General features: G+C 42.2%; 2 protein-coding genes across 2 annotated transcripts in view; one reads left to right on the forward strand and one right to left on the reverse strand.

The window, feature by feature from the left end:
* The window catches only part of lepr (leptin receptor), a 100,328-nt gene extending 84,800 nt beyond the window's left edge, over positions 1 to 15,528 (reverse strand). The window contains exon 1 of the mRNA XM_079740319.1: positions 15,390 to 15,528. The gene's annotated coding sequence lies outside the window, so the exon portion shown is untranslated. The remainder of the gene's footprint in view (positions 1 to 15,389) is intronic.
* oma1 (OMA1 zinc metallopeptidase) overlaps positions 14,779 to 18,254 on the forward strand; it is a 32,687-nt gene continuing 29,211 nt past the window's right edge. The window contains exons 1-3 of the mRNA XM_079740323.1: positions 14,779 to 15,920; positions 16,660 to 16,888; positions 18,033 to 18,206. Of these exons, the coding sequence (XP_079596449.1) occupies positions 15,529 to 15,920; positions 16,660 to 16,888; positions 18,033 to 18,206 (795 nt within the window). The 5' untranslated portion in view covers positions 14,779 to 15,528. The remainder of the gene's footprint in view (positions 15,921 to 16,659; positions 16,889 to 18,032; positions 18,207 to 18,254) is intronic.

Here is an 18,254-nt window from a genome sequence, read left to right on the forward strand (position 1 = left end):
GGGTGCAAACTCATCAGGGATGAAAAAGGTGACAAGGACCCAAACCCCCTCGCGGAATATATATATATATATATATATATATATATATATATATATATATATATATATATATATATATATACACATACACACACACACACAATATATATATATATATATATATACACACACATATATATATATATTGCATATGCTTCAATGTTATTCCAGTAAAACACAAATAAGTTGCGGCTATTTAGCTTGGATGGTTATCAACTTTCACAACCCCTTTAACTCGTCCTTGATTCTTTTCCGAACAAGGGAATGAAAAATGAAGCCAGTTCTTTGTTTTTTACTTCAGTTTATTAGAATTTGACATGGGTAACTCACAGAATAAACATTTGAAATACTTCCTACTTAAGTCCCTTCCAATTTGGCTCCCCCCACCCCAACCCAGCATCCCTTGACAGAAACACAACCAAATATTTAAATAAACCTTTGTATACAATATTGAACTACATACAAAACTAAATAAAATAAACATGTCAGGTACACAAAAATCTCAAATCTTTTTTGCCTTTTTTGCCTGTACCAGTACTTCCAGTGCCTTTTTCCGCTTTTGAGCGGTTATGTGCCTCAATTTGGCTTGCCTGTCCTCCTCCACTGCAGTCTTCCTGCTTTGCTCGCCACTGGTTGATGGCTGGCACTCAAACTCTTCCTGCCTCTCTCTTTTTTTCAACATGGCCTGTTGTCTGCGAGCCTTGTCCAATGTTCCTGCAGTGTGGATGTTCCTGCAGAGGACCTTATCGACCCTGGAGAGCTTCACATCATCTCTCTTAAACATCTGGATGGCCGTCTGACTCCTGGACCCGGCATATTTGGTTGTCTGGATAGCATTGTAGGTTGCCATGCTCATTTTGGTGCTTTTGTTGGTTATTATGTCTCCCATGGCACTGAATGATGATTCTACCATGGGTCCGTGGAAAATGGAGAGAGCCCCTCGAACCACATGGTTTAGGCCTGGGTACCTGCCAGTGTCCATCACTTTTGCCCACCAGTTCACCATGTTGTCACCATCGCTGTACAGGGGAAGGGTAGAATCCACATTGAATTTCACCACTTCCAGTGGCACGTCACACTGGGGTGGCACCAAGTGGCCCATAATCCCTGGCCCTGACAGCTGCTTCAGCAGTATTCCAGTCTCTGAGTGGCCTCTTACCAATGGGTCCAGAGCAGACAGTGCCTGTAGGGTCCTGCTGTTCAGTGGCAGCTTTTTCTGCATGTAGGCTGCTGTTGACATGTATGCAGTCTTCACTGTGTCGAGAAACTGCAGCACAATCGGATGACTTGGATTTTCTGCCTTGATTTTCTCAGCCACCGGTCCGACATGCAGCGGTCCGACATGAGAGGCAGCATTTTGTCCCTGAACTCCATCTCCATGAGCTTCTTCGGTGTGCTGTGAAGATGCTCAGCCTTGACAAAGCATGCCATGAAGTTGGTGACCACTCCAAGCTGCTTGTCATGCAGTTTGTGGACAAGGGTTTGGCTACCCTGGAACACCATCACATACTCCTTGAGGATTGGAAGGACACCAAGGTAAGCGCTCAGCTGGAGGTTAGTGTTGAGACTCTCGAACCAGAGTTTCTTCACCACCCTCTCTTTTCTGTCCTTACCAACCTGTGTCATTCCTTTTTTGGAGAGATCCTGGTGGAAATAGTTGATCCTGGCCTTTGCCTGCTCACCAACACTATGGTCCTTGTAGATCTCCTGTAGGACTTCTTCGTAGAGGGTCTGGTCTGCCTTGCTAAGGAATCCATAGTAGAGCACCTTGTATGCCGGCAACATTCGGCGAGTGCTGATCCCCACATCATAAGCCGACAGCCACCGATGTGCCACAAACCGTTGTGGGTTCGTTCCCTGAATGCCCATAAACTCACAGATCTCAATCAGGTATTTTGACTGGTCTGAAGCCCACTGGTGGTCTGTGGGTAGGTCAGAAAAGAGCTGCTCTAGGTGGTGGCCGAAGGGGGCAGCAAACTGTTTGGCGGCATTATGGATGTGGTGGCAAGAATCTCCATCAACATCCAAGAGGTTTTGGCAGTGCGTCCCTCTGATTCTGGTCTCCAGCCCAGACTTGCTCCCACGCATGACATTACAGGAGTCCATCATCATACTGATGAGGTTGGCAAAGGGAATGTTATGGTCATTGAAAAAGGTCACCAAGGCCGTTTCCAAATATTGAGCCGTTCCCTTTAGGACTTCAATGGAGCCAAGGTGTTCAACAACCACATGCTTAAGCTCCTGATTAAAGTAGCACACAAGAATGGACAACACCTTCTTATTTGAGTTTGATGTGCTCTCATCTAAATTAATTGAGAATGGTGTTGATCTGATGCGCTCATACGTCCTCTCGGAGAAGGTGTGCCCCAGGCCCTGGACCATCTTGTATGAGGCAGCAGTCCGGGACGGCTTCATGCCCGTCAAAGCTGGTTTATCCCGAGCCAGTGTCTGGGCAAGCTCAACAATGACAGGAGCTACAGATAGGGGGAGGGAATGTTCTGCAATGGTTCCAAGAACCAGTGCCTGAAAAAAAAAAAATTGTTTGTATTTTATATGATACCACTTGCAATGCACATTCTTTATTAAAAAAAATATTTCCTTGTCTGCTTATCTAGGCTTAATGTAATGATCTATGACAACAACTAGCACATACTGGCTAACCAACACTCACTTCTGCATTTGCTACCCTTTCAAAGAGTGGTACTGGCACCTTCACTCTTTCCCTCATCTGCTCAGGGCCTGGCATTGAGGAGCTCTGCTGTGATGGGCCGGGCATTGATGAGCTCTGTTGTGATGGGCCAGGCATTGATGGTCCCTGCTGTGACTGGCCCTGAGTTGTTGACACTAATATGCTACGTGTGGTCATAATACCCACCACCTTTTGGGTATGTTTTTCTGTTTTACAGTGTGCCAAAAGGGCATGGCAGCCCTTGGTAGAATAATTTATCTCTTTGCAGCAGAGGCTGCATCGGGCATGGCCTGGTTTGTCAATTTTTCTGAAAAATTGAGAAAGTGGAAACACATATTCTACTCCCTTCACATTGCTCTTAGAGTCTAGCTTCAGCCAGGACCAGGACCATTTGCACCTTACTCCTGCCTCTAGTTGAGAAACAGTAATGGCATCCTCCTCCTCAAAATCTCTCATTCTGAAAACAAACTGAAGTGGGAGAGTGGTGAATTTGCTAGCTAGGCTTTCATACTTAGAACAACTAAAACGTGCTTTACGAGAGCAGCTTCCTTAAGTGTTGCAACGTTGTCTCGCTGGACAGCCGGCATGAAGGACCGTTGTGAACAATTCTTTCTATATTTTTCCTAACGGGACGTAACGGTGCGTTTCAACGCGTTCCTGCACTGCTGGGAAGTGTGCACAGTCTCCCTGCAGGTCTTCCTTGAACACCTCTAGTTTCCTCTGAAAGGAGCGGACAGCTGTCATCAGTTCACAAATTGTATTGTCCTTGCCCTGTAGCTTCAAATTAAGTTCATTAAGGTGTGAAGTGACATCAACCAAAAAGGCCACATTATCCATCCTTTTCTGATCTTTTAAAAATAGAGAAAACTCTGTTGCCTTCTGACTTCTGAGCTCTTCCAAGAAAGCTGCTACTTCCCTTCTGATGGACCAAAAGCGCTCTAACAGCCTGCCTTTGCTAAGCCATCTCACGTTGTTGTGCAGCAATAGATCATCAGCGTTTGCATCAACTTCTCTGAGGAACTCCCTGAGCATACGATGCTGATAGGAAGAGGATTCCCTGAGAAAATTTATCATCTTCATCAATGTGTTCATCACTTCAGCATGCTAATCTGACAGGGTGGAGCACAGGACAGATTGGTGTATTATACAGTAGTAAGAGATGAGCTCAGGATTGTCCTCTTTCATTCTTGCCACAGCTCCTTTCTCTCTCCCTATCATGGCAGGGGCTCCATCTGTGGTTATTGAAACCACTTGTTTTGGCCCTATTCCTCGCTTTGTTAACATCTCCTTAATGGCCAGGTAGATGTCCTCTCCTCTTGTACTGGTCTTAAGGGGAATTACACCTAACACATCTTCACAGAACTTTCTTTTCTTGGTTGAAGAACCGTACATAAATTAACAGCTGAGCATTGTCAGACACAGTGGACTCATCTACAGCTAAGCCTACACATTGTACCTTATGAATAGCTTCATCCAGCTGGGCTAGCACATCCTGGGTTAACATTTCACTTTTCTTTGTGGCTGATGATGCTGACATGGGTATTTGCTTTATTTTGTCACAAAGCTCTTCTTTTTGTTTCCCCTCAAGTAAGGTTTCAGCTACTGCACTCATGCACTCCTTGACAACCCCTCCATCAGTAAATGGCTTTTTGTGTTGACCCAAAATCCAAGTGACTCTGAGGGAACATTCATTAGCATGTTGTTGGGCAGTGAATGAATGGGTCAGGATCCGGGTGGATTTTTCATATTGGGCTCTGAGACTGCTTCTTTTTTGTGACCGCAGTTCAGACTTCAGTGGGTATGTCTGGTGAAAAACTTTGTGCTTTGTCTCATAGTGGCGTTTCACGTTGCCACTTTTTATGAGTGCCACTGTCTCTGAGCATATGAGACAGACTGGTTTTGTGTTTCCAGTGGGAAGAATGAACATGAATGAGTCTGTCCATTTTGGGTTGAAAACTCTGTTTTCGCTGTCCACTTTTCTCTTCTTAGAGCGCCATGTGTAGTTATTTTTCTGACTCCGGCTCACTCTGTCTGTCTGTCTTTCTCACTCTTCTCCCGCTGCCTTTCTCACTCTTCTCCTGCTGTATTTCTCACTCTTCTCCCGCTGTCTTTCTCACTCTTCTCCCGCTGTCTTTTTAACTCTTCTCCCACTGTCTTTCTCACTCTTCTCTCGCTGTCTTTTTAACTCTTCTCCCGCTGTCTTTCTCACTCTTCTCCCGCTGTATTACTTACTCCTACACTTCTCCCGCTGTCTTTCTCTTTCTTCTCCCGCTGTCTTTCTCACTCTTCTCCCGCTGTCTTAGCTGCCTTCTCCCGCTGTATTATTCACTCTTATCTGACTTTTTTCTCTGTAATTCTCGGACTTCTCATCTCTCGCATGATCGCTCACTGTCTGTGAGACGGGCAGCCTGCGCCGGGAATACACAGATTTGATTGGCTGAGTAGCATCACGTAGGATGGCTTAACTCGAATGCAATTGGTCAGTGGATTTCCTGATTCGCTAAACCAGTACCGTAAAGTCTAGAAACGCTGCGCTGGTCGCGCCCCGTCAACATTTAAAATACTTAATTTTTTACTATAGGTCCTGGTCCGTATAGGACGGCGTCTGGGTCCGGACCCGGACTGCGGTCCGCCTGTTAATGACCCCCGTTATAACATAACACAGTGTTATCATCATACAGTGCAACCATTCTCTCAACTTTTCACTTTTACTTTCCAGCAACTCTGCTGTAATGCAGCGCATTTGCGTGACTGTAATGCAGCGCATTTGCGTGACTGTCACGCCCCTGGCGTGACAGTCACGCTTTCACCATCAATCTCACGCTGTCACGCACACGCAAGAAATGTCACGCCAAAAAAAATAAAATAAAAAAATAAAAATAAAATAATAATATTCTCCCGTTCATTTTCTGTTGATGACTAGCAGCTGTAACATCTGCCTACAAAGTGATCACGGCAGTATTCTCTGATCGTTGATTCGCTGCGAACCATGCACCTGATACGTCAGTTGCATTTGAAAAGTTCAGAGAGAGTTCAGAGCGTATAGGTTCGGAGTCGGAGCCCACTGATGCGCGTTTGAAAGTTTGGATGACATTAATCAAGGTAAGCAGATAAAATAGCCTAACAAATCGAATAATCTGTCTAATACAATTGTTTCATGTCACTACAGATGTAGCCTTGCTTAATCAGTCTTATTGTGTGCTGAGCAGTGTTGGGCAAGTTACTTTAAATTAGTAACTTAGTTACAGTTACTAGTTACTTCTTTCAAAAGTAACTCAGTTACTTTAAGTTACTCAGTTACTCGTTTCTTTCAAGGTAACAAGTTACTAGGGAAAGTAACTTTTTTTTTTCTAAATTATCTTATTGTGTTAATGTGGCAAAGGACCTCCCTAACTGGATAGCTAGGGAGGCTGCCAGTCCTCTGGCTTGCTTACACGTAAGTCCTATCCTACCACAAGCGCAATGCGCCACCTAGTGACCTGAACGTGCCATAGCAGTGTAGTAGTGTGAGTGCAAATAAATTAAATATTTCCATTGTTTCCAACTGTTTCCAACCCTCTACAAATGCACACACATTATTTTGGGGTTGATGTGGCATAGTGTTCGACAAAACAACTGTATAATTTGATCATTGTACCCAGTATCACTACGATGAAGCAGTGGATCAACAAAACACAACATACAGTATGTTTTGAAACTTTTGATAGGCATATTTATCGTAGCCATTGAAACAGGTACAAAGTATAGTTTTGGCAGTGCAAAAATTAAACTGTGCCTCAGACCATTTAGCAACTGTAGGAATCAATAGTGCAAAACTTATACAATAGATGTTTTCAATGTAAACACAGTGAGGTTTATCTGTTCTTTGTAAGTTAACCTTAACTCAAAACAGCTAAACTCCACCAACTGGAGACCTCATCATCAATAATGATGGGCAAACTTAAAAGTATTTTCAGCCTCACAAAGAGAAACTAAATAAATAAAAAGTACTTTCAGCCTCACAAACATAGTTAATGTTTAACAAAAATAATATTTCTTCCACTCTGGCCGTTTAGATAAATAAAACAACTGATGAAATCAATAATGGTGGATAAAGTGCTTTAGTAGTCTATGTTAGTATGTCTATGTCTATATCAGTCTTTGTCCATACATCTCCATCATTTGTTTAGCTGTGTCTGGGTTATAGACTGTGCAACAAGCTTTGTAAAATCAAGCTTTTGTTGTTTGGCTGGAGTGGCTTCTCCTTTAGCGTCGGCAGAGCTGACGTCTTTTTCAACTAGCTTGGAAGATGCCTGTTGTTTCTGAAGATGTTTCATCAGATTAGAATTGCTAGTTTTTGATGTGGCTAGAGTTTTCGAACCTCCACATAGATGACAGGTCACCAAAATATTCCTTATGTCTTTTACTGTCAGAAAGGAAAAATAATGTGCATATTTCCATGAGAGAAATACAACGCCTGGACCGTCGACTGCTTCCATTGTTTTAATTCATTTACTTGCGCGTCGCTGCGTCACGTGACTCACGTCCGCTTCACGTCAACCACGGAAACTCTAGTCCTGGGTTATGCACGTGAAGTAACGAGTAACGAGCCTGTTTAAATCGCAGTAACGATAACGCGTTACTGATTTTGACAAAGTAATTAGTTACAGTGCTCGTTACCGCAAAAGTAACGTAGTTACTGTAACGCGTTACTTAATAACGCGTTAGTCCCAACACTGGTGCTGAGACAGTAAAGACTTAAACTAGTCGCAAACGTTTTCTCACGCGAGCGTTATGAGGGCTAAGTAATTGCTAAATAAAAGGCTCATGTGAAAATTACATTTTGTTAGATGAGCTTGCTGAAATATTTCAAAAGAAAAACGGATCATGGACATGGAGAGAAGAATCAAGCAGAGCTTCAGCAGGTAAGCTAGTCACATAATGATTTATGTTCAGTTGTTTGTTAGCAAAAAGAAAAATATTACACTAGGCTACCTTTTCATTAGAAGATGGACAGTGTGCCCTCCACCTAATATGAACTTGTCTTACCAATGTTAGCACAAGGAAAATCCAGGCCTACATGTAATTTTAATGGAGATGTCATGATTAGGCTACCATGTCATTATAAGGCTGCAGGTTTTTTTTAACACAGCCTACCTTTTTAGATAGAGGAAAGAGTGGAGAAAGACAATGAAGAAGTGGTGATGTTGGATGTGGAGGAGGAAGATAGCACAGAGCCCACAGTCAAGCAGAACAAAATGGCAAAATCAGGGGCCGCTGCTTACAATTCCAAATTTACAGTGCCTGGACCAAAGACTGGCCTTTCATTAAACAGGGCACAACTGAGTTTCACTTTTGGTGTGAAGTCTGCCGGCACGAGTTGGAAGGCATCAAGGCAGGGCAGATGTTTAGCGGCATATCACCAGAGAGACTCATATCAAAAAACAAAAAATCCTTGACAGTACCAACAAAATAGATAGATTTGTTTGTTTGAGGGCTGAAGAGATGAATTTGGACATTCAGGTGATAATTTGAATCCAATCATGTGTGCTTTGGCTATGCATTTGCACATATTCTACCTCAGATGTAACCTCGTATTTCTTTTACAGGCTAGAAGGGAAGAGGTCAAAGTGGCAGTGACCCTGGTCAGCCATAATATTCCTATAGCCTTTGCAGATCACCTCAGCCCGCTATTTAAAGAATGCTTTCCGGATTCTAAAATTGCCAAAAAGTATTGTTCTGCAAGAACAAAGACATCAGCCATCATTAACAAGGCAATAAGTCCTTATTTATTGAACGAGCTGGTGCGCAACATGAAGAGTAAACCATTCAGTCTGTCGACAGATGGGTCCAATGATACAGGTGACCTTTTTTTAAATTATTTTCCCTCTCCCATTAGGCTTTTACATGATGCTTGAATCCAACATCTAATCAATACAACATATAATAGGTATAGAGAATGGCAAGTTGTGCGTTGCTTGAATTACTGCTTTACTGTTTACTGACGATGGCGGATTCAATCATTGTCTGATTGTGTAAAACTTGTGGCTTTTTCTTAAGGAAAGGGAAAGATGAATCCTTTGACTGTCAAAATCTGGGAGACCAATGGGGTAGCCCATAGATTTTTGGATATGGAAATAACAACTGGAGAAGGCTGTGGCACTGCGGCAACCATATTCAGCAAGATGGACTCTGTGTTGAAAGGGCACAGTATACCTTGGCAGAATTGCATTGCTCTTTCTGTTGACAATGCCAGCGTAAATATGGGAGACAGAAACTCAAAATCAAATCGAGGGTGCTGAAAGAAAACCCTTCAGTGTTCATCCTAGGTTGCCCATGCCACATAGTGCACAACAATGCCTCTGCTGCTGGTGCCGTGTACAGTGAGGTAAATTGCTCAATTACTCTAGTCATAAAAGAAGCACTTGAAGACCCAGCTCTTCAGAGAGTACCTCCTCTCCTAACTTACAATTACTAGCACTACTTAGCAGTATTTATTTATTGTTACACTAATGTCTGTTGCAATGTAGCTTGAATGTTATTCTCCCTTGTAAGTCGCTTTGGATAAAAGCGTCTGCTAAATGACTAAATGTAAATGTCATAGCATTATAATGTTAAGTTGGTATTCCATAGGAAACCTGTGAACCATTTGCATTAGCAATTTCTTCTTTAAAAAGAAAATAAATCCATCCAGATCACAGGGTTCAATGTTGAGGACCTGGCAGTAGATGTGGGCTTTTGGTTCAAGGCTAGCACCAAACGCAAGAACATATTGGATGGTAATTCACTGATTTCATTTCTCAAGATCTAGTTTACATACAGATATAGTAATTCAGTAGTTTTTTTCTTTAATCATTGCACTGCTTGTTTGCTGTAATCTACATTTTTCATCGTCACAGAATTCTGTACGTTTTGTGACACAAACTACATGGAGACACTGCTGCATGTGAGCACAAGATGGCTTAGTTTGGAGATGGTCAGTCGGATTCTACGTCTCTATAATGCCCTCAAGAGTTATTTTGGAAGCATCCGTAAGTATAAGCCTAGTTTAGATTTTGAAACCTATTTGATGAATGATGTATCCATCTAATGTAACAATGCATCAGTTTTTGGTTTGTCATAAGTTCACACAGTGCCAAGGAATATGAGAATGTTTCAAAATTATTTTTTATTTGTTTTGCTGTGCCTGTTCTTTAACTCCACAGATGAGAAGCAAGCCAGGTGTGTCCGGCTGCGTGAATCGTTCCAGGACCCAATGACGGAGATCCATCTCTTATTCTACCAGTTGACAATGATAACATTCACACATTTCAACCTGCTATTCCAGCGGCAAGACCCTTGTGTCTATCTACTTCATGAACAAGTACATAGCACTTATTGTTGCATTTAGTTTGTTATTTGTAGTTGCACTCACAAATGTATAAAACATTATTTGTCTACTATACTTCACTACACTTCACTATTTTAGAGCCCTTAGCCCTGTACCTTAAGTAATTGTATGAATAGGGATCATTTACAAGGGTGTATATTTTTTAGGGTAACGTGTGAGAGTCCGTATTTTCGATAACCTAATACTTTTACTTCTATTTGTGTATTCAAGATCAGGTTGTTCGTCAAGTAACTCCTGTCCAAATTCCTGAAGCCAGGAGCTTTTAGAGGGGTCAATGTGGACACAGTGGACCTCAGGGATGAGGAGAGCCCATTGCCAGGTGAATATTAGGAGTGACAAAAACAAAGGTTTTATATAATGTTTGCATTGTATGCAGGTCTTCTGTTACTCTAAGCACTAAATTATCCATACATGCCTTTTAGATTCTCAGCTTGGTGTTGGCTTCACAACGAGGACAACATTAAACCACCTTGTGGAAGCAGGTGATGTCTCCATGGACTCAGCTAAAAACTTCCATCTCGCAGCCAGGAGTTTTTTATGAAGGCAGTCGAGTACACCACAGCTAAGCTCCCTTTACATGACCCTGTGCTGGAGCATTCAAGGTTCGTGGACTTCAGACAAAAAATGGATACCACCTTGGATGATGTGCTCTACTTTGTTCATAGGTATCTATGCAACCATCTGGGCTGTAGAGTGATATTGGTTTATTCTTTTTCTGCTGTAAAGAGACTTTTCTCAAACCAGTATATCTCTGTTTAGATTCAACCATCTCCTGCCCTACAACCAACCAAGGGAGCAGGACCAGCTGAATGACGAGTTCCTGGAGTTTCAAATGATGGAGAAGGAAGATATACCTGCATTCATCTGGGGGGAAGCGGTCATCCGGACAAATGAGGATGGGGAGTACCACAGGATGGACCACCTATCGGTATATCTTGGAAATCTTAAGAATCGGGCAAGTGGCACTTTTAAATTCCCCAAATTATTCAAGGTGGCCCAGATTGTGTTGAGCATGCCTCACTCAAATGCGGATGCTGAGCGAACATTTTCATTGATTGGCCTAAACAAGACTGACACCAGAAACAGACTGTCCCTTGAAGGCACCCTGTCGTCAATCATGACCATGAAAATGAGCAGCCTTGAACCCTGCTTCAGATACAAACCTCCTGCTGAGGTTGTGAAGCAGGCCAAAACTGCCACTGTGGCATACAACAGGCCTAATTTGTGACTTCTGTGTTCTGCCTGTTCTGGGGAGTACACACACACACACACACGAACACACACACACACACACACACACACACACAGCCCTGGGGAGCTGGGCTAACTATTGTGTCGCTTTTTCCGGGGATGAGCTCGGGCCGGGTCGGGTTTGATTTTCTGGGCCCGATCTAAGAACTATCATGCACCCAAACACGGCGGCGTTTTGGTTTCCTACTCTCTTCGAACTCCCACAACAAATACAGCGCAGCGATGGTGGTGATCTCAGCCATGTTTGTGGAGCAAAAGAAAAGTAGCGGGGGAAAATAAGTTTTGGGCGGGCTCATCTAGCTGCGTAGGTGCGTTGAACCATTTTTGTGACACACAATGATCAAGTGTCAGGTTAGGCGCGGTACGCGCGTAATTGTACACGCGTTCAGTGTGGCCGTACCTTAAGGGGTAAGGAGGAGGGCTAACATCCCCTCAAAATTTAGATTTTCGATGGGCACACTCTGAGAACGCTCCAATTGTGACTTGCTCCCCCAATACCTTGCGAGAAAATGGAAAATCAAGAAAATCCTAGGCAAGATGCTGGGCGAAAAGATGCGACAGGATTGAAAACCACAAATTTAAGTGTTTTCTATGTTAATAATTCGAAGCCCGGCCACGGGTTCCGCAGCCCGGCTGTGGACCAGGGTCGGACGGCCTGCGTTTGGGGTGCCCGCGGTCGGGGAGCTGCCGGGCTCATGCCGTATGATATTCACATGTTCCATGTTCTAGGGACTCCAGATTGAAGATAAGCTTTAATCCCCTGCAGAGTAATGCAATAATTTGTTTTAAAAATGCTTATTAGCCTGGAGAATGGTGGATCAATGTGAGGTATCATTTTATAAACCAGTGTATTTTTTCATTTATTTTGGTAGAAATATCTATCTATCATTATATATTGTACATAACATGTGGCCATATAACCCAGTTATAATTCCTTCTTATTTGTTATGTTTTCTTTCAGGAGATCATTGAGGCCGCTGCCATCACAGAGCCCATCCCTCCTTTATATGACGATCCGATACGTAACTAGATACATGTGCTACGATACGATTCAGGGATGATACATTTTAATATGGAACGATTCGATGCGATTCGATTCAATGTTCTAACGATCCGGTGCGATTTGATGAGATATGAATCAATCTGATAGATACAGTTAATATTCATTTAACGTTAACACTTTCATTTTCTATTAATTAAAATAAGCCTTCTATAAAAAAGACATTGCCTACTTTCAAATATATATTTGGTATAGGGACCATGGAATCGTAGGTTTTTATATTTATTTCTTTATGTAAATAAATTGTTTCTTCTTTAAAGTGTTCGTGTTCTTAACCGATTCTTATCTAATACCACCTTTAACATGTAAGTGGCATTCAAAATAAATGGTATATTACGAGGGACAGATTGTAGCATCAAAATAATCCTTTATTTAAACATGCCAATTACAAAATACATAATATAAATACCATTTCATGTTAAACATCTTTACAATGGGGCTTGATCGTTGCCCGAGACAATGGCAGCCAGTCTGTCCCTTGTAGCGTTACCAGGTGTCTGGTTATCTGCTAGGGGCTCACGGGGAGGTTGGGGGTCAAGCCAATGGGGGACAATGATGGACGTCACAGGGTAGGGACTACTGATGACGTCACAGGTAGGGTTGTTCCATTTGGTAGGGGAAGAAGGGTAGGGGTAGGGGGTCGGCTTAAAAGTTAGCGTTAGGGTTAGGGTTCACCAATGAGGGGTAGGGTTTAGCAATGAGCAATGAATTCGGATTCAGCCTTACTTCCATAAAATGGCGCTTGTTGTAGTCCATCTTCGAAAATTGTAGTTTCACGCTAGAGACGCCAGATGTCAGCAATACTCCACCTCGCGCAATGACGTCCGGTGGAAAAGTGGTGTCGAATTCATTTCAAACAGTGCTGTCTTTTCCTATGTTCGAAGGGAAGCACCTTCTCATCTCGCCTTGAACCGATGACGTTCCCCACAAAGGGGAGGCGCGGTGAAATTGGTTTCATATTCGACATTCGTCTATTTTCCGGGGATGGATATTTTGCAAAGAAAACTAAGATTGACGTTTCACAGGCTTCGTCAACTCACCATAATCAGCGAGTCTGGCGAAAGATCAAATAAACCGCGCCAAATATACTTCCTAGTGCCATACGGCTCCGGAGTGCTTAGGGACCGTCAAAAAAGTGCAACGTCTTTTTTTTCAATTCTTAATAACACTGGAAATTCATTCAATCAACATCGAACCACTTCTGATGTGTTTATGAACTTGTTTTGTAGTTCCCACTACCCTTTGTTTTAAAGAAAAACATTCTAATTGTTTTTTAAAAAGGCTAAAGTAGTCGGTGCATGTATTGCATCCATATTTAAGGCTTTCTTTTTAATAGCTCACTTGTTTTTATAGATATCAACACCAAACCAACTCTGATGTGTTCATAAACTCACTGTTGAGTTCCCACAACCGTTTGTTTTAAGGAAAAAACTTTTAATTTTTCTTAAAAGGCATATGTAAACATTGTGTATAGTTATGCTAATTCATATTCAAGGCTTTTATTTTGTAATAGTTCAATTGTTTTTATAGATATTAACACCAAACCACTTCTGATGTGTTCATGAACTCATTGTGGAGTTCCAACAACCCTTTGTTATATAGGAAAACTTTTTATTTATTTTTAAAAAAAGGCAAAAAGTAGTCAGTGCATATATTGCATCCATATTTAAGGCTTTTTTTTAATAGCTCACTTGTTTTTATAGATATCAACACCAAACCAACTCTGATGTGTTCATGAACTCACTGTGGAGTTCCCACAACCTTTTTTTTTAAGAAAAACCTTTTAATTCTTTTCAAAAGGCATACGTAAACATTGTGTATGGTTACGCTAATTCATATTCAAGGCTTTTATTTTGTAATAGCTCACTTGCTTTTATAGATATCAACACCAAACCGCTTCTGATGTGTTCATGAACTCGTTGTGGAGTTCCCACAACCCTTTGTTTGAAAGAAAAACCTTTTAATTTAAAAAAAAAAAGGCAAAAGGAGTCAGTGCATATATTGCATCCATATTTAAGGCTTTTTTTTTAATAGCTCACTTGTTTTTAGAGATATCAACACCAAACCACTTTTCATGTGTTCATGAACTCATTGTGGAGTTCCCACAACCCTTTGTTTTATAAAAACAAGTGAGCTATTAAAAAAATGCCTTAAATATGGACTACTTTTGCCTCTTTTTTTTTAATTAAAAGGTTTTTCTTTAAATCAAAGGGTAGTGGGAACTACAAAACGAGTTCATAAACACAACAGAAGTGGTTTGATGTTGATAGGATGAATTTCCAGTGAGTTATTAAGAATTGAAAAAAAAGACGTTGCACTTTTTTGTCGGTCCCTAAGAACTCAGCTGCCGTATGGCACTAGGAAGTATATTCGGCGCAGTTTCTTTGATCTTTTGCCAGACTCGCTGATTTTGGTGAGTTGATCAAGCCTGTGAAATGTCAGTCTTAGTTTTCTGTACAAAATAATACCATTCTGGAGGAAATTGGTGCGGTTTTCGTGACGCTATTACAGATACAACCCCGGTAAATTGACAAATGTCAATATAAAACCAATTTCACCCCGATCAAAGGGGAAAGGTGGCATAAAGGTTAGGAGATTTGATTTTCCGAATGGCCAGTTTGAAAAGTTGACTTTGGTACCGGAACTCTTCTGAATCTTCGCCTTTCCGGGGAAGGATAATTTAGGACACATCTCCGAGACGCCTGATTTGGTTTGACCTATGATGTTGACGAGAAGTTCCGTACATAACTTGTTAAGCCAGCTTGTTGGATCGGTGTTTAATTCTTTAGAACGGAGTCCACAAGGTCTCCAAGCATTTTTTTAAACATGGTCCTCAATCAAATGTATAATTTCCGCGTCGTTGGACAAGGGTATCATGAAGATGTATATAAATTAGTAAGCTTGGTGGAATGATGACATTGAAATAATAAATTCTTTAAATCCGTAGAAACAACGTTCTTATGTATTTAATTGATACATACCTTAAGACGCTTTCACTTCGAGTGTTGGTTAAAACAAAGTCCGTGTGTAGCAAAGAAGTAATCCAGGAAGTACACCATAACTTGAAGCCAACTTGAAATCGGACAACTGCTGTTAATAGTGCGGTTTGTTAGGGGGACAATGGCATTATTTTGTTTGCGTCTGAACAGAAGCAGCTGCTTCTACCCGCTGTCTGCACACCTGACCTCTTGCTTTCAAGTCTACAAACAAGGGGGGCATGCTGGGAAAACTCGACCATTCTTGTCTTCGGCACAACTCTCCACGAAAAACAGCTTTCAAAGAGCTACAAACACAGCTATACTTCCCCTCAGAAATACCATATTTGCGAGAACGTTTTTACCTCGCGACAAGACCGTATTTTTCCAGGCATGGAGGCAAGCTAAGGTCGTCGCTGTACGTACTCTGTGGGGGCATCATATCCACACCTCTAGACCGTTGAGGGCTCTGCCTGCTCCTCTCATCTGGTTGCTGCTCAAACCTCTGCAGAAGCTACTGGCTGTCATACTTGGAAGGTATAGTACTATTTAAATGTATATACTGTAACTTAACATAACGTTATAAAACATTTAATGAATGTTAGGTTTTTACTCATGCAGTTTCATTCACGAGCAAGCAAATGTTTTGGCATTGTGGACATTTCACATGCACACAGTGACCACTTTATCATGAATGTCGTATTTCACAACGTTGCCTTGCCTATTACAACTCATCTTCATTTATATAACACCTTTCAAACAAACGTGCAGCCCAAAGTGCTTAACATAGCCACATAAAGACAACACACTTTATTAAACAATTAAAACAATATTACTAATATAAATAAAAACAAGCAAACACCAAGGATAAAAAATAATGTAAAAAATATTGATTTATAACTTCAAGACTATGACATTACTCCAGATCAACAGGTAGGCCGGAGCCCTTGGGGATAGAACACAGTACCTTTCGGCTGAAAATACCCAAACACCTGCCACTACAAACACTGCATCCACCGGCAATTAAGTTGGAGGCCAGTGTTTCCTACATAGTTGTAGGATACACACTGTGTATGTGTTTCATACACTGTGCTACCCATCTTAGTCCGTTTGGTTATCAGAAACATATTGAATAAGAAATGTAATTAATTCTTTGGTTTCTTAAATGGACCTTTAAAATATGAATCATGAACAAGGCCTATACAGTAGTGCAGAATAAGATAATGCCATAATTTAATACATAAAAAACGCTGTCCTTTTGTTTTCTGTTCTGTAGGAGCATCAGGAAGTGGTGGGTGGCCCTGCCTCCCAACCGCCGGCAGCTGGCACGTGAGGCAGCCTGGCGTAGCCGCTGGCTACTGGCAGCGGCTGCTTCAATCATCGTGGTGATTGCTGCACTCTTCCTCCTGACCCACTTGGACGAGTCCCCCTTGACGGGGCGAACGCGCCTCCTGGTGTTCAGCAGGGAGAACTACATGGAGTTGGCTGCAGTAATGACGGAGGACGTAAGTGTGGGATGCGGGAGGGGGGATTTGAAACTTGTTGGTTGACTCTAGAGAGAGGGAGTCCATTTTGGTTGTTTGAAAAGCAATTAGGCTTTCTCCTAATAATCCCATACATTTATGTGGTAATCTTGAAGATCTCCACTGATGAAAACAAGGGTTTAATCAGTGGGCCATAGGTTCAACCAACCTCCATGTCAGCTCTTCAGTAAAAGATTGTGACCTAAAGTGTAAGATAGCCCCCTGTTTTAGCTCAAATTGTACACTATCTTCTAAGCGGGGGGGGGCTTTATGTGTCCTAAAAGTCTAACCCTCTTCGGATGCGGACATCAAAATGAACCATTGCCTAGAAGGAGCTCAGTACATCCACACACGCACTGTGGCTTTATCTATAAGTGTCCAAGGAGCTTAACCCTCTTTCGGACGCGGCCATCAACATTATCTGCTTCTAAAGACTGCCGCAAGTCTGTCTTGACCTATACACAGAGAGTGAATGAAGCTTAGATTATTTTATACTTTTGTAGAATATTTAAAAAATTTTATAGATTTTTTTTTTTGATATTTTTCTTTTTGAGGAGGAGGACGTAGTTAAGGCGGCAGGCGTGTGTTGCTTAGGCGGCCACCTAAGCTGTATGGTGATGTGGGAAACCCTGCTCCTGATGTTGTAAAGGCCATAAACTGCAGGAGCGGGTGGTCGTGTCGATGTTTGCAGCGAAGGACAGCTGGTAATAAAGTACCTCACCCTGTTACCTTGTCGTCCGAGTCACAGGCACTTCAGAGTTTTCAATATTGATGGAGAGATTGTGGATGCAAATGCCTTCCATGGCTCAATCTTGTCCACGTGAATGAGTTTCAGGTGGTGCGTTGACATCCACTGAGAGATGTCGACATGCAGAGATTTGTTCAGCTACCTAAGGTTTGAGACTCAGAATATGACAGAATTATTCTGATTAGCTTAGGTAGGAAAGGCCTTGTTAATGTCAGAACCCAGTGACTTGCTGTACTGGGAGAAGAGGATGGGTCAGAGGAAAGAATCCTGAGGGACTCCGGTAATAAGACAACAGGTTCAGACAAAGATTTTTGGATCTACCGTTCATAAACATTACCGTTTTTTTTGTGTGTGAATGCATGTGTGGACCCCCTCTAGTACTTGGAGAAGTTTGCGGAGCAGCTGGTCCCTGGAGACGATCCAAGTCATCAGTTGGTGGAGCAGGTGGTCCAGCACCTGGCCGATAGGAACAAGGACGTTCCCGAGGTGTCCTCCATCCCCTGGAGCGTCCACGTCGTCAAGGACCCCACGGTCAACGCCTTTGTCCTCCCTGTGAGTCAGAAGAGAGGGGACTGGCGGAGGGAGTTGGGGGGTGGGGTG

Source organism: Pollachius pollachius, assembly GCF_949987615.1.
Source record: "Pollachius pollachius genome assembly, chromosome: 7".
NCBI classification, from domain to species: Eukaryota; Metazoa; Chordata; class Actinopteri; order Gadiformes; family Gadidae; genus Pollachius; species Pollachius pollachius.